Source organism: Erinaceus europaeus, chromosome 15 (genome assembly GCF_950295315.1).
Source record: "Erinaceus europaeus chromosome 15, mEriEur2.1, whole genome shotgun sequence".
Taxonomy (NCBI): Eukaryota; Metazoa; Chordata; class Mammalia; order Eulipotyphla; family Erinaceidae; genus Erinaceus; species Erinaceus europaeus.
The window spans coordinates 70,825,267-70,850,422 of NC_080176.1; the positions used below are offsets into that span (position 1 = coordinate 70,825,267).

The following is a 25,156-nucleotide window of genomic DNA, read 5'->3' on the forward strand; positions in this document are numbered from 1 at the left end:
ATTATCATAGGATAGAGTATCTCTGTAGCCAAGTGGCTAGAATTTTGGGCCTAAATGTATGATGTGCTATGATCAGTCCCTAACATCACATGTACCAAACTGATATTCTGGTTCTTTATCATTTTCTTTAATAAATAAATAAATAAACCTTAAAAACTGTTGTTACAGGCATTAAAAGACAGTCTGAACAATCCTAACACTACTATAAAAAGTTGCATGTCTCTTTTTTCCCTCAAATTATCTTACTGTACTGTACTCATTCTTTCTGTGAAGAAGTAGGATAATGAAAAAAAAAACAAAAAAAAACCCAAAACTTACCATGAATTGAAGCCAGGTGTAGTGAATGGCACCAGCATTGTGATTTAGCCTCGGGCTACCTTCTGATGATAATACAGGAGGATTAGGATTCGCCAGCATTACTGTTTTGTGCTTTGGGACTATTATTAAATAAACTGTGATTATTTGGGACCTGGTGATGACACAACTGGTTGAGTACATAAGTTACAAGGCACAAGGTCCTGGGTTCAAGCACCCTGTCCCCACTTGCAGGGGAAGCCTTCAGGATCTGTGAAGCAGTATACCAGGTGTCTCTCTCTTTTTCTAGCCCCTTTCAATTTCTGTCTTATCAAATAAAGTGAATATTTAAAAAAAGGGTCTGAATTTCAGAGGATATAAAAAGATTATTTGAACAGGAGCACTGAAAGTCACTACCACATCTGATAACCAAGGCAACTAAGAGAGTCACTAGCAGGCACATGACATATTCAAGGTGGACACAGCGGGCAGGATTCATATCGTGTCTCACCACTGCGTGATTTCATGACGGGAATGAGCATGCTTTGTACTTTTTAACTCAGGAATTGTTCACTTCTGGAATTTTCCAGCGACTATTAGTGGATTCTTGTGGTCTGCAGGTAACAGACATCAAGAAAAACAAAAGCTGTTTATAAGGAGAGGGAAATCGTTCCTGTAATGCTTCGTCAGAACGGTAAACGGAGTCAGTAGTGGCTCCGGAAACCAGTTTTATGCGCGTTTATAAAGCAATAAGTGAGGACCTTCTCCAAGGGAAGACTTGTTGAACTTTGAAGTTCCCACTTTTGCTGGGGCCTCAAGAAAGATGAGGTGGGATTGGTGGAGTGGCAGTGCATCCAGCTTCAAACTCAGGAGCTACAATTTGGGGCAGCTACCTCGTTGACGCTGCCCGTGCTTGGGGCCCCACACTGTGAGAGGAGCCGGTCCCACTTTCCCTTGGCGAGGCTGCGGGGGTGGGGGCTCGCTGACACCCTCAGGAGGAGACAAGGAGGTCAGACTTGCCTGTGGAAGTCTGCATGAGTATATTTCCTCAATTTATTTCGAAAGTATACTTTTGAGTCAGAGGACGGGACGGGCGAGGAGCTGGACGAAGAAACACGCAGAGAAGTGCGGGCCTGCCAGCGTCTCACGCTCTGGAGCCTCTGCAATTCGGCCCACGCGCAAGACTCCCGCCTGTACCTCGCCAGCCACCTATGGTCCTGGAGGAGGCGTGGCCTACGCGCGTCGCCATCTTGGCAGCCCCTCTAGGCGCTCTGTTTACCACTCTATGGTCGCCCGCTCCCGCCCCGCCCCTCCCCAGTCATTGTCTGGAGGAGCAGCCACGGCCACAGCGCCTTCTCTTTATAAGCCCGCAGTGCCCGGATGTGAATGGATTACAATGTATCTTTCAGGGAAACCTATTATTATCAATGTGACTCCACAGGGGAGTCAATGGTGATGATGATGAGGAGGAGGAGGATGATGATGAGACACCTCTAAACTTGGAGCAAGTTTAAGACTTTGTAAAGAGGAGAAGAGAAAATAAACCACCACCAAGATTTGAGGAAAAATTATAACTATCTTGTACTGATATTTTTTATAAACAATAAGAAAAAGTTGTTGGATTTTTTTTTTTAATGATCACTTTTTTGGGGAGGGAATTTTGTTGCAGTTTTATGGTGGAAAATGCAAAAAACAGAGCCAGGTGCATAATCTTGTATTCTGTGGACATCCCTGGAGCAGAACTGAGTACCAGTTAAAATACTTTTTTGGGGCACACACATGTGAGATACTAAGTACTTGGAGAAGATTTTTGTCTCTCTTTTTAAAGTCACTTTCCTTGGAATATTGTGAGCATATTTGTGGCCATTTAAGGTAACGTTACAATTTGCTGTCAGAGTAAACTGTTTGTAATTGAATTGAGTTTTTAAAATGTCGATCCCAGTGTTTTATTAAAACAAAAGGAACAAGTGATTGCTAATGGGAAAGTGTGTGCATGCAAATGGTGTATGTACACATCCTAGCAATAACAGGATTTGTAGATATGTATTTTAACACACGTTAAAATAGTGTATGTTGCATATATAGGTGAAGCATGCTTGTGTTTAGGAAACGCTAGAACTATGAAGCTTAATTCTTATCCTAAAAAGTGATGTGAAAAAGTATTTTTTCGGAGCATGCTGGGCCTGTAATGGTAAATGTTGAATTAAAAACTTAGTACTGCTGAATGGGAACTTAGCGTGCCTAGGAACTCAAGTGTAAAAACAAAAACAACAGCCAACCTCAAAAATTGCTTTTTTTTTTTTTTTCTGGCGAAGTTTGCAGCTATACTATTCTGTAACTTAAAAGGGAGGGTAAAGAAAGTATGTAATTTAGTACCCCCCCAACACACAAAACTACCGACATGAAAATCTCCCCCAGCAAAATGTGGCTTGGTTTGTATCTGGAAAAGAAAAATATTGTTCCTCTTGGCAAAGTCTTTTTGTATCACGTGTATTTGCAGCCTAGTATAAACTTGCTTTGCCGTGTGTGTGTGTGTGTGTGTGTGTGTGTGTGTGTGTGTGAAGCAGTCAGAGAAAGAAGTGAGGGGACGTAAACTCGAATAAATTTCAAAGTGCCTCCGATAAAACAGGCAAAAAAAGAACTCCCCCAAATAAACAAACAAACAAACACAAACAAACCCAGAACTGTTCAGTTTTCAGATGGGAACTGACGGTTTGAGGGAAAAATGAGGTGCTTGATGAATTTTTGACTGTAATCCCCCCACCCCCGAGGCGGGGGAGGTGTTGCGATTTTGTTTTCTTGGGGTGAGGTGTGTGTGTGTGCGTGTGTGCGTGTGTGTGTGTGTGTGTGTGTGCATCCCAGTCGGCCAGACCCGAGCGAGCCGCGTCTCCCCGCCGGAGCCCCCCCACCCATTTCTTTGCTGAACTTGCAATTCCGTGCGCCTTGGCGTGTTTCCCCCTCCCCCCTTCCCTCGTCCCCTCCCCTCCCCGGAGAAGAGAGTTGGTGTTAAGAGTCAGGGATCTTGGCTGTGTGTCTGCGGATCGGTAGTGGCGGCGGCGGCGGCGGCGGCGGGGAAGGAGCAGGAGCGGGCGCGGGAGAGGCGGCGGTGGCGGCAGTGCTTAGACATGACCGCCGCCTGGGCGCCGGCGGTGCACCGGGAGCCCCTTCTCGCGCGCGGGCGGTAGGTAGCGGCGCCGGCGGGGCTCACGCGCCGGGCGGGCGGCCGGGCGGGCGGCGCGGGGCTCGGGCTCGGCGGCCCCGCACGAGGCTCCCGGCGCCCGCGCGGCGCTCCCAGAGAGACACCCCTTCCCCTCCCGCGCCTCTGCCCTCCCCCTCATCGCTATCCGCCCTCCCTAGCTCCCCCCTTCCCCCAGCCTTGCCACTTAGAGGGACCGATGACTTTGCCAAGGGCCTGACTTTAATTTTTTTTACAATCCTTTCTTTCACAAATTAGGGTGCTGGACAATTACAGGACCTGACCCTCCACACTGCTAGCTTCCCCCCCTTCTCCTCCTCCTCTTCCACCACCCCCCCCATTCGCCGACCCTGTCACCCCTCCCCCTTTGGATGTGGTTTCCACTCCAGAGACGCTCATCTTTAATTTCTTTATAGCTACTTTGAAATGCAGAGGGGAGCGGTGTGTGTGTGTGTGTGTGTGTGTGTGTGTGTGTGTGTGTGTGTGTGTGGTGCGCGCGCGCGTGTGAGTGAGTGTGCGAGGGGGGTGGGGTGGAAGGTGGGGGGGAAAGTTGAGACCGGATCGTTCTGAGTAGTTTCTCTTTTCTCTGTGATCCATTCATTTCTTGCTCTACCTCCTGTTGCATAAAATGATGCGCTGAAGAGCGGGTGTCCCCCCCCCCCCATGCACTTCCTGGATTTGGTTTTATAGTGGATATTACCAGTTTGGGTTTGGATCATTTCTTTGGAGATAAAATATCAATATCGCTTATTCCCCTTTTTTTCTTTTTCTTTCTTCCCCCCTTTGCTATTATTGCTGCCTATTCCATCTTAAAAACAAAACAACTCTCCCCATCCCTCCCTCCTTTCCACCTTAATCCCACTCCCCCACTCCCCCCAACCCCCCCAGTCTCCAAAAATCCGATTGTGTTTTTTCTAAGGATTGGGACTGGATTTTCTGATTGCGGTTATTTCCATGTTTCTAGGTTTGTGTGATTTTGCTAAAATGCATCACCAACAGCGAATGGCTGCCTTAGGGACGGACAAAGAACTGAGTGATTTACTGGATTTCAGTGCGGTAAGAAAGAACGGTGGAAACTAACAACAGCTGTGAAACAAAACAAAACAAAACAAAAAACCCAAACACTTCAGCTAGAAACGATAGTAATCTAAAAGACAGGAATAATTTTTAATTGGCTGAATCCTTGGTGAATATTCATGTCTTTTTAACAAGTTTTTAACTACAATTTTTGGGTATGATGGAAGACAGGCTTTTTTTTTTTTTCTTCAGAGTCTAATTCCCTACCTTCTAAACTCCTCCCTCCAAAAAATGGACTCTCACTCCAATGGAAAGGAAAAGCTGACATCCTCTAAAACTAAGCCACCCCTAAAACTTGGCCATATCTGATCCTTGAGAGTACGAGGATACTACTTAGTGAACTACTTATTTTATTTTATTTTATTTTATTTTTCTGGAAATGGAAACGAGAAATTAGGAGACCCAGCTGTCTCTTAAAGTTTAATGTTGATGTTTTGGACTAATAGGACTTGTAGCCCTCCTAGTTAACCCCCCCACCAAGATTCTGAAAACTCCTATGTGTATGTTGAGCATACTTTCTTTACAACCCTTTACACTGTTTTTGTAAATTTCCTACTCTAGGGATCATCACAAAGCAGAACTTACACACTTGTGGAGTTTTAAGGCTGTTCTTGGTCCTTCTCCATCCCTTTGCTTCCCCTTTCCAAACTAAGACCTAATTATGTAAGGGGAGTTAATTCAATTTTAATGCCAGAGTTTGCTGTAAGATGCATTTGCAAAGCAAAATTGAAAAAAAAATCCACAAAAACACAAGTAAAATCCAAACCGCCTTCTGAGTGGGGCTTTTTCATGTTGCTGCCTCCACCACTGCCACTGCCACCGCCGCCGCCGCCGCCGCCGCCGCCGCCGCCGCTGCTGCCGCTGCTGCCGCTGCTGCTGCTGCTGCTGCTGCTGCTGGCTGCTGCTGCTGCTGCTGCTGCTCATCTAGACCTTTTGGAGGAATGGATTTCGGAAGTTTTGCCAGGAAACATAGCCCTAGGCAGCTTTGTAGCCCCCTTTCTGCTTGCTGCACTTTGTCCATTCGTTCCTTTGCTTTTTGCAGGCTCTGACTCAGGGAAGGTGCGCATTATCCACTAGATATGTCGAAGAAGAGGGAAGCCAATTAGGGTCGAAATAAATGCTGGAGAGAGAGAGGGAGTGAAAGAGAGTGAGAGAGTCTTGTTTCAAATTGCTCTCATAGTAGAGACAAAAATGAGAATTTAGTGCAGGTGGCACTTTTTTTTTTTTCATTTGGGTTCCCATATGACAGGCAAATCCTATACGGGATGGAAATGGACATTGCCACGTTTATGGCCAAGGTTTTCAATATAAGACAAACAACTTTTTTCTTCTTCTCTGTAAAACTAGTGTTTGTTAGAGAGGCTGTTGCCCTCCAGTCTGAATGTTGATAACATTAGGGGGCTGTGTTTGTTTCAAATGTAGTAATGCCTAACCTAAAGAACCCGAGGAAAAAGACCAGAGTGGTAAATGGGAGGGGAGGAGGGTGACTGCAAATGTCCTTATTTTAGTTTTCAGTTGTATGATATAATGTTTTATTAAAATGAGCTCAACTCTTAAGTTATTTGGTGAGAACATACAGGTCTTTGACAAACTCTGATGGTACAGATGTCCTCAACAGTAATATTTCTTTGTTTCTTTCAGATGTTTTCACCTCCTGTGAGCAGTGGGAAAAATGGACCAACTTCTTTGGCGAGTGGACATTTTACTGGCTCAAGTATGTAAATTCTTTTCTTGGTGTGTAGTGAAATGTTGTTAGTGTTTATTCACTTATTGTATATTTTTGGCTCTGTTGAAGTGTTCTGAAAAAGTCATTGAAATTTTAGCCTGTGATGATGTTTTTTTTCATTATCCATCAGTGGCAAAACACACAATGTTTTACAAAATTAAAATGAGGTGGTTTTTTTTTTTTTTTAAATCAAGGAAACTGTCTTGGAATTCCACCACTTAATTTGAAAGCAATTTTCTAATACAGCTGTAACCAAACATGTCAGGATAAAGCCAGTGTTAACGTGGGGGAATAAATTAATGTTCGTTATTTGAAAATAAAGGGAAAAGTCTAACTTTCATAAAAAGGGAAAATCCCTTGCAAATAATATCAGCTATTAGGTACTATGTATAATTAACCCTGTTAAAGAAATGAGCACTTAATTTTGCAGATGAATGCTGTGTAGTAAACCATAGTTCTAAATAGAGAACCTCTTGCTAATGTAAGAGCTAAATATGATGAATTCATTTGGATTTAAAATATCCTTTTTGATGCTTTTAGCTGCTTCTTTTCCCCTAGTCATTTATTTACTTGAGTAGTGAGTTTTTGCCTTATGTAAAGGGGCATATTTGGAAGGACCTTTACATTTTATAAATGAAAGATGTTTGGGTGATGCTTAAAAAAAAACTATGTTAGCGCTATTCACAAAGGAATCTGTGTGCAATGTAGCATCTAAAGGGGAGTTTTAGTGGGGGCTCTGAAAGTCTCTTATTAAAAGTGAAAACTGAAAATATGATATTCATTACTTTATGTTGCTGTTGTTCAGTGAATTTCCTATCAATAGGAGGTATACATCGCTGGTGTTAGCCTTTAAGTTCAAGGCTTCAGACCATTTGTGTTTGTTAAACAGCTGCAGTACTTTAGGAGTTCTGGCAGTGGTATATAGAACAGTACATTTGACAGAGTACTATTCTTTAGTCAGACTGGTAAATGTTGACATCTTTTTGCTGTGAGATGCCAGTGGAATTATCTGTTAACTGCTGAATATCATCCATATCTTTTACTTTTCATTTGGTGTTGTAGGAGTGGAAGAAATCTGCCCACTTTTGTGATTTGTGCCATTGGGATTTTTTAAAATATAAAATTTGTCACTTTCCAGTGTTGTTCATTTCTAAATAAGTTACTTCTGGCCACCAAACTCAAAAGACATTTTTGTTTGTATAGCTTGAGTTGTAAAATATGATAATACTCCTGTAGTTCTATTTTATCTTTTATTTTATGGAGGGGTTCATTTTGAATAAAAGTCATATAAACACATATTTTTTGTTTTACTGTTTTGGACTCTGTTATATTTTCTTCTTGTGGACTGAACCTTTTTGTTTTAGCAGTATGTTATCCCAATTTTGTACTCTCCATACAACTTTGAAATAAAGATGAGAACAAGTCTCTCTTTTAGGCAAATTAATTTTTCATATCAGATACTATCAAAACATTAACTATCTGAACAGTAATTTTCTACATCATTTTACTTAAAGTGAGCATCCTGGTTAAATCTAAATGTAGATTATGTCAGAAGCACAGACATAGATTGTTTGCAAAATCAGTGCAAAATATTCCTTTGCATTCTATAAAAACTGATACATTAGGAATAACTTAAGGGTATCAATTTAGGTGTAGTCTAATAAAGTAAGATGATTTTGAAGCATGAGATTGTGTTATATTAACAAAGACAACTGTGCATCTGGTCTTTTCTGTTTACATTTAAGTGAAATTCTTGTTATGATGTTTAAATGTTTATAGAGAGTACAGGGTAGATGAGTATGATTATATAATCAGACATTTTGTTAAGTGATCATATAATATGACTTACAGAGTTTCCAGACAGTTATATATGTGTATGTATACACATATGCAGAAACTAAGACCCACCCTTTATCATCATACATGTTGGGATATTTCTAATGTATGTAGTGTGATTGAATTTACATTGTACTAGAGATGTAGTCTTTAAACCCAAACTGTTAACTTGTAAGGGTAAAAAAGCATAGTGGTTATTTTATTCTGACTGCTGCTTTGGAAATGAAGAGTACCTATCCAATTCAGTATAGTGGTAACCACAATATATAGGATATAAATTAAAATGCTAGTTTTTCTCTGTTTATTCAGGACACTTAAGCACTAGACTATTAGTTAGAAATGGCTTATATTTTGATTCAAGGTAGAGCTATTTTAAGGAATAATAAATTTTAAAAAAGAAAAGAAAAATGCACTTTTCCCTTTAGTTGGAAGGATAAACTTGGAAAGTTTGACTATAGAATTAAAAAATTTTACTTCAGGTTAGTAGTCATTGTCTTGAGTGAGGTTGCATGTCACGTTCCTGGGTAGCTTTGAAACTTGGATTCAGGAAATGAAAGATCCAAACTATTAAGTAAAATTCATATTTGAAAAACCCAAGTACTGTTTTTTCAAAGTAAGGAATGGTAATAGGTCATGCTTAAAGTTCCCAGTAGTTGTTGATTCCATTTGTAGAGGGTGCTTCATTGTGATTTGCAATGTAAGATTGAAAATAAAATGTGACCATATTCCCTTTAATCTTTGATTTCACAAACATGGTTTTTCTACCACCTTAAGAAATGGTGAGGCTGCTGGGGAGAATGGAATGTAACCTGAGCTACAGCCTGACATTCCCAGGGAGCATTTTTCACATGAAAGGCTTTTGTCAACCCAGGAAAGGACCAGCAGTTTTTGTTTGATGTTTGCAGGTGTTCAGCAGAGAGCACTAAAACAATTCAGCCATGATGGCTCAGAACTTCCATGACCTTAACAGGGGAAATTGGTGGGTTGTAGAATAATTTTTAAGAAATAGTGTAACATATATGGTAGCTTATACCAAGGAATTGAATATATCATTGATCTTAAAACAAACTAAGTACACCCACATGCCTAACAGATCTGAGAATTAGTCTCCTTGAGAAGCATTATGACAAAATTACCAAAATGGAAAAAAAAAAAACCTCCTAGAGCTTATAGTTTATTGATAAGTAGGAGCTTGATTTTTTTTTTTGATATAACAAAAATCCAGTTAATTAAGTTACCTTTGAGTCTTTTGTTAGCAGAAGATAAACATGCTAGCACTGGGATTTTTTTAAAAAGTCACTTTAAAGTCATACTCAAAAATAGCTCTGGTCACATCTGTTACATGTATTTACACTCAGTCTATGATGGGTACTATATCTTCCTCCCTTAGTTTAAAGTTGACCTTTCCCCCGTGTAACTTGTTTAATTTTAGTTAGGTGTTCAGCTTTTGTTAAAGATTGCCAACTGAATTAGTATTTGAACAACTAAGACTGCAATGAAACACACCACATCCATGTTGTGGGTTATAACATTTTGGGTGAGGTGAAACATGTTTTGATGACTATACAAGTTATTTAACCTAACTGACACCAAAAAGACTTGTCAGTTTAGAAAATTCAGTGAGAAGAATAAAATAACTCAATGGGTAGTTTCGTTTCAAAGAAGAAATTCATGTGGTAAGCATCTTGCATTAATTTCCACTCATGCCAGTTGAATTCATGTTTATGGGGAAAGATTATTGTGGGGGAAAATTGTTCTTTCTCCCCTTAAAGGTAAGGTATTGGTTGTTTTAAAGTGTGTGTGTGTGTGTGTGTGTGTGTGTGTGTTTGTGTGTGTGTGTGTATGGTGTTTCATAGCAACCTTCCTATTTCAATATAACTTGTGATGATTGGTGCTTGTGTGATTTTTGTAAACAGCAGAATAATTTATTTAACTGGTTAAAAATAAGTGCCATTCAACTTACTGTATAAGAATATTAGCATTTGAGGGGGGATAGAAGTCTCTGGAAGCAAACAGGCAAATGTCTTCATTGTGTAGCCAAAGAAAAATGAGGCCCAAGTTGAGGAAGAGCTAAACTTTGCCTTTATTTGATATACTAAAAAAACAAGTTTTGAGATACTAATTCTCCATGGTCCCGTAAATCCTTTCTGGAATAACACTAGTTTCACTACTATGTCTTTCTGTAATTTGCATTGCATAATAGGGAATAGGGGACCAGGGTGTCTCTCTCCTCTCTCTCTCTGTGTGTGTGTGTGTTGATAGTGTGTGCTGATAATAAACATGACTTATATAAGTGCATGTGTCCTTGAATGCTTTTAAACTTTTGGAGGTGAATTTTGGTTATCTCTGCTATGGTTACATGAAGATGCTGTATGGAATAGTAGGGTGCTGGATTGAGGAAGTGGATTAAGTATTGCATTGGGAAGTTAAAGTACTTCCTATGTGAACTACTATGCTATGCACCCTATACTTTAAATTCTTAGAAGAACCCAATGAAATTTAAGAATGACCATATTCAATTTACAGAGGAGAGTTAAGCAGAGATTCAGACATGGTATACAGTTTATGATCAGGACAATCAAAAATTAATTAAATTTTAAAACCAAGTCTGATTAGTGCCCTCCCCCCCCCACACACACACACTCATGCATGAACACACATACAAATACAGGTTTTTATGGAAGGTTATATAAGCATAAAAATATATTATTTTTTTTTAATTTTTTTTTTATCTTTATTTATTTGCTGGATAGAGACAGTCAGAAATTGAGAGGGAAGGGGGTGACAGAGAGGGAGAGAGACAGAGAGACACCTGCAGCACGCTTCATCACTTGTGAAGCTATCCCCCTGCAGATGGGGGCCAAGGGTTTGAACCTGGGTCCTTGCACACTGTAACATGTGCGCTCAACCAGGTGCACCACCACCTGGCCCCCATAAAAATATATTATGCAGACTTGGTGATCAGTACTATTCTTTCAGTAGATGAATGGCTTTTTAGGAAATCTATTTTAGATAATGATATAAACTCATGAATCTTAGTTTTTTTTTTCTTTTTTCTTTTTCTGCCTTATTCACCAAAGAAACTTGCCTTTTATCTTTTGGTTGGATTCTAGTGTGACTGAATATATCTGTCCCATTATTATTACTATTTTTACTAGTAATTTATCATACATATTTTCAAAGCCTCTTTTTCTATTGTAACTTGACAGTCTGCACTGGTACTAGTGAAAATATTTCATTTCCCATTCTTTTCTTTTGGTACTCACATCAAAACTTCAGGTAACCTAGCTGACCTGTTAATACCTAAAAAAAAAAAAATTCTGTTTTCAACTTTTAAAGTTTTTCAATTCATCAACAGATCTTTGAAACACTATTGAAAAGCAATACTCTTAAATTCTATCAATACCACTAAAACAAGCAGTTTGGAAGTTTTGAGAAATCTACTGCCAGACATGTGCTTAAAATCTTACATTTTCTAAATTCATATGGAAGAAGCAGTACTCTATTTGACACTGACTTAGGTAAATAAAATGAATTAAACAAGCTTGGAGATCCAAGATCTGTTGACTGAAATGCCTAACATTTTTGATAGCATCAGCAAATTATCTTTACCCCGCTATTGTAATGAGCAAATCACTTAAATAACAGACGAACAGCCAAGTCACATAAACATATATAATAGAACTATGTAATGAAAGTTTATGCTGTTAATTGCTCGAATCTGTCTTAAATGCTTAGAATCATGGAGCAGTAAAGACTGTCATATAAACAGTTTTGTTTTGAGCTTAAAATTATCCCTTTTTGCTTTCATCTGCTATGCTAAACAAAGTAATTTTGTAAGCTTTACAGATCAAACATTTACTCCTAATGGTAAACTGCATTTTATATTGGAAGTTTGCAACCTTGTCCAAGGCATAGAGTTGAAGTCTTGGTGGCCCCAGGCCTATGATTTTCAATGTTTAGTATTATAATGTTATTTAGATCTGTTCCCATGAGCCAAGATAACAGATCTTAAGTTAGCTAATAAGGAACATGGTGTGTTTTGAAATGTTCCTTCAGTTTACAAGTCTTCAACCAAAATGTTCCTGGCCAAACCTTTAGAATTTATATTTGTATGTTGAGTAAGTTAGAACTTGCACAGACGGTATCAAAATGAAGCGTAAGTGGAAACAAATAAACAAAATCATACCCCTTATTTATTACTATTAATAACTACTATTTGTATTTTACGAGCTAGTTTTTCTATCCAGGTGTTCTTCCAAGTCATTAGTGCTAAATATTAGAGAAAATAAAGCATGCCATACGTCCTTTTTTCTCAGTGTTGCTAGTTTCGTATTTTTCTTATTAAAATTTTCCAAAGTTGATCCCCAAGTTTTATAAGCTTACAGGTAGGTTATCCATTTTCTAAATCTGTATGCTCATTTACCCTTAGTAAAAAGGTCTACATGTGAATTTTGAGCAGATACTTTTAAATCATAGATCTCTTGATGCATCTGAGACATAAGAGAAGCAGCATCTTAATCTTTAAGAAAATTGGTTGACAATTTGTTAAAAGTAATATATATTTATTTTTTCAGAGTCACAGGAGTAGCAAGTGGTGAAAAAGGTTGTCATATTTACTTTCATTTCAAAAACAAATAAAGGCCCAGTTAATCAGCATATCAAATACCCAGGTGTGTTTAAAATCAGTTTATATGGTTCAATTCAGGGCTGTAAAAAAGTATTTTATTTAAAGGTGCAGCCACATGATTGTTCAAATGGTTGCTTTTGTACTTTTGTGTGACAATTAACATTTAATGAATGACTTTCTAGACTGCCATTGGTGGTAATTACTATATGCAGTTTATTAACTGCAATCCATTGTTGGATGTGCCTGTATTGATTTGTTTTGCAAACAACCCTTCACATGTTCAGTAGTATTTGTACATTAATTTTTAAAAAAGAACCTGTTTCATTTGCTCTTGCTATTATATCCTTTCAAATAGTTAGCCTTTTTAACTTCAGGTTCTCATGTACTCATGCCTCATTGACTAGCATGATTTTAACTGAATTAAAATATCCCTTTTTGACTGTAATTTTTTTTGTGCTTATTTCTTCAGGTAATCCCAAGAAAACTATTGTTGTATTGCTTTTTAAGTAAATAGTTAATGGAAATTTAGTTTTACAGGAGAGATGCTCTTTTATTCTTCTCTTCCCTGGTTCCTTTTCTTTGTAAAGAACCAAATGTGAGGAAGGTTAGAATTATTTTGCCTAAATCATATACAGTTCGTTTTTGCTATAACAGAGCACAAATACAGATGCCCTGACTCGCTGGTCAGGGCCCCCATGCTGCTTTTAATTAAGGTTTGGACTCAATCCCTTGGTACCAACTGTATATTTCTTAAGTAGAGGAAAACTTGTATAATCTGACATTTATGAAAAAAAAAGAAAAGAAAAAAAAATAAAAATAAATCACATTGTGAGAGATGGTCTTCATAACCCAGCTCAGTTGTCATCACATGTTCTAATTTGGCTAAGGCAGTTGACGAATAACTGTTAAAATGTATTGTGTTATTAAAAATAACAAAGTAAGACCCGTGATTAAATATCAGGGCTGTAATTTAATCTCAGGGGTTCTGGTGCTGTTCATAAACCATTTGGGATTTTTTTTGTCACAGATGACGTCAAAATACAGCTTGATTGAATTATGACTCTGGGTTACAGGAGCACCTGCTTGTGTCTCTTTACTTCATGGCATGTCAGCATTTCCATTACGTTTTTTTTTTCCTCCTCTCTCTGACAATTTCAACTTTGAATAGTTAAACTAGAATGATGGTTGCCGTAAACTTTCAGCTCCCACCTCCCCAGGAAAAGTCATTTCCGAATAAAACAGAGAAGGTGGTGACAAAACCGCATTACAGAATAACTTTCAGAATGTTCTTCCATGCTTTAATCTTCCAATAATTGAAACATTTGCTTTTGGGGTACTTAGCTGAACTGCAAGGTATCCAAATGGAAGGCTTCTAATCTTGAATTTCCTGTGTCATGTCTTAAAATACAAGGTATGCAGAGGACAGTCAGCCTAGGGAAAGACCTACCTTCTATGAAGGTTGAAATGATAGCTGTGGACACTGCAATTTTCCTTCTATGTAAAAAGTGCTGGAGAGCAAGATCTAAAAAACTTGTAAATTGATGCATCTTGTCAGTAGTAAATTCTGTGCCCACTTAAGATGACTAAAATCCAGAATGAATAATAAAAACTTGTAGCATAGTTTTATTTCTGCTCCTCAGGTTTTAGTGTGTTGATATTAGTGATAGGGCTTTATGTCACTTAGCTATTTATTCACCTATCATAATTCTTGTGAATGGTTAATTTAATACATAATTTTAGTACATCTGTTCTCAAACACCCATGTTAATAGCTATAAGACATAGAAGCCTCTGTGGGATAAAGAGGCTGGCCTCAGAAAGCATGAATTCTGGGGGAAAAAAGAATATAAAACTATATACATAATAGATAATACTTAGTGCCCAGAATACAAGTATTAGCTTTGTGAAAATTTAGGGGAAGAGGATTTTGGGGGTGTGGGTGTTGGGGAAAATTGATAATGAAGACTTCAAGGGTTAGATGACTAATCCTTACAGAAGGAATTTTAATAAATGGGGATTGGATCTTCATTATTTTATTTACTTATTTTAATCTTTTAAAATTTTAATTTGTTTATTTTTATAAGATAGAAACAGAAAGAAATTGAGAAGGGAGGGGGAGATAAGGAAAGAAATACCTGCAACCCAACTTCACCACTCTTGAAGCTTTCCCCCTGCAGCTGGTGACCAGGGGCTTGAACCCCAGTCCTTGCACACTGTAATGTGTGTGCTTAAGCAGGCCCACTACTGCCTGACCCTGGAATCAGATCTTTATACCACGATCACTGTGGAGCAGGCACAAAGGAAGGCACTTGTGAAGAAGGAATTACAGAGAACATCCAGAAAGAGACACTTTGCAACTAACTCTGCATGGGATTTCTATATGGCTGTTATTGGCTATAATGCAGTTCCTTTTAAGAGTACATGCTTTGGATATTAGTGTTGGTGTAGAAGTTTGAGTTTTTGTATCTCTAGCTCAAAAACTCTTTACCACTACATAATTCAGCACTGGTAATTTTCTTGAGTTGCAATAATTTCTCCTTTGGAGAAAGCTATTTGCTTAACCAAATTCTGAGAGTCTGAATTCCTTTATAATGTTGACTACAACATTTGTTGCTAAATAGCTATTTTATATTGACAGAGTGGTTGGTTCTCAAAACCTGCATTGTAAAGCTGGGAAAATGAATTTGAAATGGGATCATTATGTTTTCAGGAATGTGTTAAAATCTTCTTAAAATAATATATTACCCAGAATTCACATAATGCTCATAAAACCATTATGGAATAGCTAGACGTACTGTTGGCTAAAATCTGTTATAGTTACATTATAGATAGAAAAAGCATAAATGTCATCTTCTCCTGTGTTGATGAGGTCAGGTGCAAGTGTCTTTCAGGTGATCTCCAAGCAGAGCAATGCTGTATATGGTTCCAGTTTCTGTAATGTAGTCAAAAACTTTTAGTGCTGGCTGAAGAGGTTTAGGAAGATTTTATTAATGCATTTTTTCCCCAGAGTCTAAGCAAGAGTATGAGAATATGAAAAGTATAGACATAGCTTTATAACTTCCTTTATGATCTAGTATATTCCCCCAAGCTTTACCTCAACCCCCTTTTCAAACTAAGTAATATGTGTTAGAAATATTTTACAACATTAAACTTATAAAGAAAATAACTTTGGTCATCAGGTGGTAATATTTTATCCCGAACATATGCTTTTTTTTTTCCCGAACATACACTTTCATGAAGTGGTATAATGTCTAAAATAATGAACAGATATTATCAGTTTTAATTCTTTTTCCAACAGTTGACCATGTGTATTTTGAACATCATCATCACCATATTGTTGACTGAAATAATTGAATATTTTCTTACTTTTTTGTGAACATAGTGATTTAAAAAATTTCTTTTTACCTTTATTTACTTATTGGATAGAGACAGCCAGAAATTGAGAGAAAGAGAGAGAGAGAGAGAAAGAAAGAGAGAGAGAGAGAGAAAGAGAGAGAGACACCTGCAGCACTGCTTCACCATTTACAAAACTTTCCTCCTGCCAGTGGGGACCAGGTTCTCAAACCTGGGTCCTTGCACACATGGTAACATACACATTCAACCAGGTGCACCATCACCCAGCCCCCAGCACAGTGATTTTTTTTTTTTTTTTTTTTTTTTAACCAGAGCACTGCTCAGCTTTGGCTTATGGTGGTTCAGGGGATTGAACCTGAGACTTTGGAGCCTCAAGCATGAGACTCTCCATAGTGAGTCTTTATCAAGTATTTTTTTTTTAATTCTCTTTTGTTGCCCTTGTTTTATTGTTGTAGTTATTATTGTTGTTATTGATGTCATCGTTGTTGGCTAGGACAGAGAGAAATGGAGAGAGGAGGGGAAGACAGAGAAGGGGAGAGAAAGATAGACACCTGCAGACCTGCTTCACCACTTATGAAGCGACTTCCTTGCAGGTGGGGAGCTGGGGACTCGAACTGGGACCCTTAAGCTGGTCCTTGCACTTTGCAGCACCTGCGCTTAACCCGCTGCGATACCGCCTGACTCCCTACCAAGTATTCTTAACCATAATGTATTTACATCTCTACGTTTAATTTACCCCTAATTTTGTTAATTTTTTTCCCTCAGTTTATCTTTTTAGCTCACATAGAAGTATGTTTTTACACAGTGTACTCTTTTTTACGATTAATTATTTTATCATAAAATAAGAATTAAGATAAATCAAGAGAGGAGCAATATTTGAATCTAATTGTATTTGAATTCTGTGATTCTAATCACATTCCCAATAGTACTATCCTCTTGAAGGGAGGAGGAAAATAATTTTTTTTTTTTATTGCTACCAGCGTCATTGCAGGAACTCAGTACCAGCTCTCTTAATCCACTGCTACCAGAGGCCATTTTTTCCTTTACAAAAAATTATTTGGGGATTAATAGTTTACAGTGGATACAGTTTTTGATACATATGTAAAATTTCTCACTTTTCTGCAAAACATTATTACTCCATCCTAGGTCCTTCTCAAGTATCATGCACCAGGACCTGAAAGCTTCCCTCCTACCCTCTCCTCCCTCCACCCCCACCCCACCCCCAGTCCTTTATTTTGGTGCAGTACACCAAACCCAGTCTGACTTCTACTTTGTCTTCCCCCCTTCTGTACTTATTTCTCAACTTCTGTCCATGAGTGAGTTCATCCCATATTTACCCTTCTCTTTCTGGCTTATCTTACTTAACATGATTCTTTCAAGTTCCATCCCAGATGAGGTGAAGAAGGTGAATTCATTATTCTCAAAGCTGAGTAGTATTCCATTACATAGAGTGTACTTTAAAAAAATTATCCTTATTTAATTATTGGATAGAGACAGTTAGAAACTGAGAGGGAAGGGGGTGGTGAGAGAGAGAGAGAGAGAGAGAGAGAGAGAAAGAGAGAGAGAGAGACACCTGTAGACCTGCTTCACCACTCATGAAGCCTCCCCCATGCAAGTGTGGTCTGGGGACTTACTTGAACCTGGGTCTTTATGCATTGTAACGTGTGTTCAACCAGGTGCACCACCACCCAGCCCCAGAGTGTACTCTTAATAGTGTCCCACTTTTACAGAAATCTTTAAGTGTCATCCTTAGTGATTTTTTGCTAAAATTGGAGAACGAAAGAAGTATCCTTGAATTATTTTAGTTAAGTAATTTTACTTAAAAATTTCTTGATAATTACAAGCCCCAATTTGAAGAATTGTGAAAGCGTAAACCAAGTGAAAGGGTGAATGTATTTCCCTGAAATGTGCTATATTGCATATAGGAAGAATATGGAATATCAGTGCTATTATTAAAGTTTATTCCATTTCATTTACTCACTTATTCACCTTTTCATTGGAAGATAGAAGTTACGGTGCTAGATATATCGTGGTGCTATAAGGTAGAAAAATTTCTCACCTCATCATTGCCATTGGAACATAATGCTGCTGCTATCATGTAAAGTTCTCCAGTGATTCAGTAGGAATTACTTTAAAGTAGAAAGATATAAGCAGACTTCTTCAAAATATACCTGAAAAATTTTACTAAGTGTATATTTTCCATTTCCCACCAAACACGGAAATCGTGGAATCTGTATACATGTATATGAAAATAGGACCTGGAGAGTACTGCTATAAATGCAGTCTTAAACTGAGTACTGTAGTTTCTTTGGGATGCAATAGCGATTGTGTTTCTTCTGTCCTTTTAGAAAGGAGAAATAAAAAAGTTTGGATTTAGAGATAGCGCTCGTTTTCCTTGAGGGCACTAGTTGATCTTTTTTATAACCACATTTGAACTTTTCATATTTATTATAAATATATATGCAGCATTATTATTCATTTACTTTAAAAATTAAGTATGTATTGAACATTTAGCTTGTCTGGCATGATGCTGGATGCTGGAAAAATAATGAGCCAGACACATTCTTGCATTGACTGAATGTGGTGGGTAGGCATATTATTATATTTTATATTTTTTTAATTTATTTATTTCCTTTTTTGTTGCCTTTGTTGTTTTTATCATTGTTGTGGTTATTATTGTTGTTATTGTTGTGTGTTATTGTTGTTGCCAGATAGGACAGAGAGAAATGGAGAAGAGGGGAAGATAGAGAGGGGGAGAGAAAGATAGACACTGGCAGACCTGCTTCACTGCTTGTGAAGCGACCTCACTGCTGGTGGGGAGTAGGGGGCTTGAACTGGATCCTTATGCCTGCCCTTGCGCTTTGAGCCATGTGCGCCTAACCTGCTGCGCTACCGCCCAATCCCCAGGCATATTATTATTATTATTATTATTGCCATTCAAAAAATTGTTAGATTCTACATTTGACAAGTGTGGGTCCTCTGCTTGCAATAGATTATTTGGCCAAGTTGAGCGTTCAGAAGAGGCTTACCCGAGACCAGCTCACTGAGAATGGAAGTGAAGTTTGATGGATGAGGTGAAGTTTGTAGTATAGTTCCCACATAGAGAGAGCAGGGTGTAGTAGTTGGGGACAGTGTTAGAGCATGACTTCAGCTGAGGTAGAGGATGAGGCTGGAGCAATAGGGAGTTTGGGCAGATGTGTGCCTGGGAACGTCTGACAGCAGCTGGATTTACATACTTCAAAGATAGCTGATGTGGGTACCCTATAATAGCTGAGACTTCTGCACAATTTCATATGGAAGAAGAATTATTGTTCCTACAGTGTGGTTGGTGGAGTTGGAGATCTGAGTGTAGATCTTACTTGAAATCTTTACCTTTAATCTATTTGGGAACATTTATGACAGGATCTTGTGTGTGTGTAGCTTACTACTACATTACTACTTGAAAATCTATTGTATTATATATTTCCTTACAGTAATGGTGAGATGCAGCTACTATGTGAAGCCCACTGATGCTTTAGCAAAAAATAGCAGGGATAAAGTGTAGATGTGATTTTTATTTTGTAAGAATAGTGGATTAATTTTGCAGTTCTACCATGAGTGAGGAGAAGGTGGGAGAAGGAGACAAAGGAATTCTTAATTAATCATCTTCAGTAATTATATTCTACTTAATATTTTTTATTACCAATAAACTTTATGATGGTTTAGTTAAAGACCAGTTGAGCTGAATTCATGGATTATCTATAATCAGGTGTGAGCATATCCACAAGATAATGCTGGCAAAATTTAGAATGATGTTTTTATTTATATGACATTGTGTTTGGTAGTGAAACACTTGTACTTTCTCTGAAATGTCCCATGGGGGGGTATTTGTTATGTCCTGATTAGGTACAAATCAAAGCTTCCAGTTTTTACATATTTCTGTTAATATCTCTCCTTGATGTTTTCTAATGACTGCCTGTCTCTTTCACTCTGACCATTACATTCCTTCTGTGACCCATTCTTCTTTCTCTTCCTCCTCTTCCTCCACCACCTTCTTCTTTCCTTTTTACTTAGTTATTTATTATTGAATAGAGACAGAAATTGACAGGTGAGGAGAGATAGAGAGACAGACAGACACTTGCAACCCTGCTTTACTACTTGTGCAAAAGCTTTCCCCCTGCAAGTGGGAACCAGAAGCTTAAACTTGGGTTTTTGAGCATTGTAATGTGTGTACTTAATCAGGTGAGCCACCACCTGGCCGTTTGTTTGTTTGTTTGTTTATATTGCTACAAAGGTTATCACTGGGGTTTTGTGCCAGCACCATGATCCTCACTGCTTCTGGCAGAAAGCCGCCCCCCCCCCCCTTTCTGTTTGATATAACAGAGGAAGTGAGAGTGGTAGGGGAGGTAGAGAAGGAGAAAGAAAGAGAGACACCTGCAGACGTGCAGGCCGGCTTCACTGCTCATGAAACACTTATCCCTCAGTGCTGCATCCCTCTCGCGCCCCCCCCCCCACAGGAGGGGTGCAGGGGCTTGAACCTGGTCCTTTCAAATGGTATTATGTGTACTTAACCCGGTGTGCTACCATCAGTCTCCTCTTCCCTTCTTTCTCTCTCCCCCAGCTTGCTAGAACATTAGGAATATTGCTTAAGAATTGTGAAATCTGGGAGTCCGGCGGTAGCACAGCGTGCTAAGCACAGCGGTGAAGCGCACATGGTGCAAAGCGCAAGGACTGGGAGTAAAAATTCGTGTTTGAGTTCCTGGCTCCCCAACTGCAGGTTCCAGGACTGGGAGAAATCGGGGCTTTATAGAGAAAGGGGAACGTTCCTGTTGTCTTAGGGGTTAAGAAGGCAAGAGATTGGGCTGTCAGGGAGACCTTGTAAGGTTTTTTTGGTTTTGTTTTGTTTTTTGCCTCCAGGGTTATTGCTGGGGCTTGAATCCACTGCTCCTGGAGGCTGTTTTTTTTTCCCTCTTGTTGCCCTTGTTTTTGTTTTATCGTTGTTTTGGTTGTTGTTATTGTTGTTGGATAGGGCAGAGAGAAATGGAGAGAGGAGGGGAAGACACAGACCTGCCTCACCACTTGTGAAGTGACCTTCCTGCAGGTGGGGGGCCGGGGTCTCGAACCTGGATCCTTATGGTCTTTGCGCTTCCTGCCATGTGCACTTAACCCGCTGTGCTACCGCTACTGGCCGACCTCCCTTGTAAGGTATTTGTGAATGTGTGATACCCTGGGTTAATTCCCTGGTGCTATGTTAAAAAAAAAAAAAAAAAGAGGAAATGAGAGGGAGAGAGAAGAGAAAAGGTGATAGACTGTTACAGTTGACAGTTCTATGCTTGACCTACTCTACAATTTTCAGCAAAACCAAGTATAACAAAGACTGCCTCTCTCTGACAGATTACCCCCAGCCCTCTTTGTTGCCTGCCTTCATTATAAGATTATTAGTAATCTACAGTACCTGTTTCTGTAGCCCTTTCTCTAACATCCTTTTTTACAAAATGATTTTATATTTACTAACTAACACAAGAGAGACATGTAAAGAGAACCAGAAAATTACTGTGGCACTGGGGATGAGGGGGATCAAACTAGGGACTTCATTCTTCCAGGTTCAGAGACCTATTCTCTATCCTACCTTCTGGGCCCCCAACATACTTTTCATTTTAAGTCTAACCTCAGCCAAATGTTTCGAAAACATATTTGTCATATAATATATCATGATATTTAAAAAGTAATATAGATGGCATATATAAATTATGGATCTCTTGATTATTTCATTTTTCCTTCCCATTGGACTTACTGCTATTCTTTTAGTAGTTATGTTTGAGTTTGTACTGTGCATAGATGGAGAAAATTCTCAAGTTTGGAATCTTAAATATTTTTCAAAAAAAATTTTCCTTCACTCCCCACCAATCTAGAGAATTTCTGTTTTAATTCTTAAAATATTTTCTGTGAGTTGCATATTGCTATTTTATTTTCTAAAAGCCCCATCATGGAAGATTCTAGCAACTCAGCTATTTGAATTGGAAGACATAAATTTTATTTATTTGTTTATTATGATTCATTTATTTCTTATGTGATAGGACAGAGAGATTGAGAGAGGAGGGGGAGGTAGAGAGGAAAAGAGAAAGAGAGATACCTGCAGACACGCTTGTGTAGCTTCTCTTCTGCAGCTAGGGATGGGGAAGGCCATGATACTGTGGGCCATGATACTGTGGGCCATGATACTGTGGGCCACTGCCCAGCCTCCCTATGACTGTTGCTATTTTAGAGATGTTACTTTATAGACAATGCTTAGATTTAATAGTTGTTTAATTTCTTTGCTCAACACTTTTCTGGCATCTTGAGCATTCCTGAGTTGTATGTATATGTATATCACCATTAGAAACTATTTGGCATAGTTATGTTGGAGGTCATCTCACATTTTTTTCTACTCAGTACTATTGCTCTTGATAGGACATGATGTTTCAGGCTGTCATTTGTGGTTTCTCACTGTTCTTAGGGCTTTAGTCTACCTGAGAACTTCTGAGTTTTGTTTTGGGCTATGATAAGTCAGTCTGCTTTCTGTCTAATTGTTAGTTCTTTCTAAGGCATATGTCTTCCCTTGGCTGCTTCTCTTTCCAAGTTTGAGCACTACCATATCATTAATCTCTGCAATATTTGATTCTATGTTCATTTATTTTTGGTTGATTCTCTATGCATCTGATTTCAACATACCACATTCTCCTGGTGTTCTGTTTGTTTATTTATTTTTTTTACTTTTCCTTTGCTGGCTGCTTTTCTGCCTGAATTGTAAATTGAATCCCTCAGGGAACTTACCTAGACCTTCCTGTTTCACTTCTGCAGAGACTGTGTGTTGCAGTGCCTCCGCCTACAATCATATTGAATTGGTTATCATCTAATTATTTGCTTTGTGCCTTTTTTTCTTTTATTTTAATAGGTACAAGCAGGGTTGTTGGGAGAACTCAATGAGGTCATCCATCATCCTTTACCTCCAGTTGTGACATGCTCCCTGCTTGGAGTGGAGCTTTCCCTTCAGTTTGAAAAAGTTGTATGTATTTATTAAGGAGAGAGAGAGCGCCAGAGTATCACCCTGGCACATGTGATGCCAGACCTCCAACTTGGGAGCTCAATATCTTATTCACTGTGCCACCTCCTGGGCTTCTCAGTAGGATTATATTTGGTATGCAGTTACCCCATGTCTTGTCAATGCATGTCGATCTTTATTCCCATATATGATTTCTTACAACATCTCATTTGTTTCCAAAATAACAATTCATATATATATGTATATATATATATTGTTCTAATGTCTTTTATGCCTCTGAGGGTCAGTCTGTGGAGCCTTTGTAGAGTTTGATTTTCATGCCTCCTGTGCATTTCAGCATGTTAGGGTTGGCACTTCTTTTTTTGCCTCCAAGGTTATCGCTGGGGCTTGGTGCCTGCACTCCAGGTCCACTGCTCCTGGAGGCTATTGTTCCCTTTTGTTGTTACCCTTTGTTTTTTTATCATTGTTGTTGGATAGACAGAGAAATCCAGAAAAGGAGGGTAAGACAGAGGGGGAGAGAAAGATAGACACCTTCTTCTTCTAGTGTTTGCCCTTCTTCCGTAGCCAGTCAACAGCGTCAGGTTGAAAGCTGTCAGGAGCTGCTTGTTGCTGGCTTTGAAAGTGACTGGGATCCATGTGGATTCAGTCGGCTAGGAAGGATCCTCAGTTTCCCCAATGAATGGGTACTCACGGGATGCACCACGAGAAGGTCGATCCAATGCATCCCACAGACCTGCTTCACCGCCTGTGAAGCATCCCCCCCTGCAGGTGGGGAGATGGGGGCTTGAACCGGGATCCTTAAGCCAGTCTTTGCACTTTGCACTATGTGCACCTAACCTGCTGCCCTACCACCCAACGTGCACCCCCCCCCCCCCCAGGGTTGGTACTTCTATGTACCTAGTTTGTTAAAAAAAACCATCTGGGCACCTTGGTCCTTTACTCTTATTTTTCATGTAGATTGCACTACCAGATAAAGTATAGGCCCAAATCAGAGGTTGGAGAACTCAAACTCACATTCACTAAGTATCATATGCTAGGAAGCCTTATGTCATTATGTTGTGTAAAGCCATGAAATTTCGTCACCCTCAAGTTACTAAAGAGGAAGCAGTGACTCAGAGAATCCCCTGATGTGTCCAAACCATATAGCAAGTGGTGTTTAGTCCAGGCATTTGAACTCTGGGAGGAAAGCTTGTTCCATATCTTCTGCTTTCCTCTGGGGAAAATACCTGATAAATTGCTGTAGTGAGTACAGCTCAGAAGATCCTCTAACATATTTCTCATATAATATGCACATCAAATTCTGGAGTTGGAATGAGATTTTTGACATTTTATGGGTCATTTTGTTTACTCCTCAAATCATTCTACTAAGATTTTAGTTTGTAGATGATGGAAGTTGGATTGTGATCGAATGAGCTCTGAGAAATGACACAATAGAATATTGAATTGTTGGTTACTCTTTGGAACTTTTTAAGTTTCTGTATTCGTATCTTTTGTTGACTGTCTATGATTGAATGTTTTAGAAAAATATCACTAGCAGAGCTATGCCTGAATTTTATAGATATTATTCTTAGACTTTATTTATAAAGATGTATTATTTGGATAGGTGTGTGTGTGTGTGTGTGTGTGTGTGTGTGTGTTGACACCTACAGATCCTCAAACTTGGATCTTGTGGAAAGGATGGGCATCTCCTTCTCGCCTTCTCTAACTCTTGATTGTGATCTTGGACAACTCACTTTAAATTTCAGAGAGCGAATATATTCTTATAATTCAGTATTACTTCAATTAATAAAGCAAGTGAGTCATAGATTTCCTTATATGATTTTCTTATGTATTTTAATTTATTTAGAATACATACTGTGAGTGTGAATATGTGTTACTTTTGTACACAGAAAAAGCTACTTTAAAATTAAAATAAGCTAAAAGGAGAAAGTTGTAGGGAGTATATATCTGAAATAATTTTGTAAAAAAAAAAAAAGGACCAGATTCTAAGTGGGACAGAGATGCAGAAAAATGTGTTTTGGAA

At 38.7% G+C, this 25,156-nt stretch overlaps 1 protein-coding gene across 12 annotated transcripts in view; it reads left to right on the forward strand.

Moving 5' to 3' along the window:
- The first annotated feature begins 1,990 nt into the window (after window positions 1-1,990).
- TCF4 (transcription factor 4) overlaps window positions 1,991-25,156 on the forward strand; it is a 394,278-nt gene continuing 371,112 nt past the window's right edge. For 3 of the 12 annotated variants that reach the window (XM_060173917.1, XM_060173918.1, XM_060173920.1), the window contains exons 1-2: window positions 5,602-5,626; window positions 6,209-6,281. In XM_060173917.1, the coding sequence (XP_060029900.1) occupies window positions 6,209-6,281 (73 nt within the window). In that variant the 5' untranslated portion in view covers window positions 5,602-5,626. Of the gene's footprint in view, window positions 2,167-3,166; window positions 3,476-4,454; window positions 4,547-5,601; window positions 5,627-6,208; window positions 6,282-25,156 lie in introns of those variants that run through there. The other 9 variants (XM_060173921.1, XM_060173922.1, XM_060173924.1 and 6 more) reach the window with 9 other exon arrangements.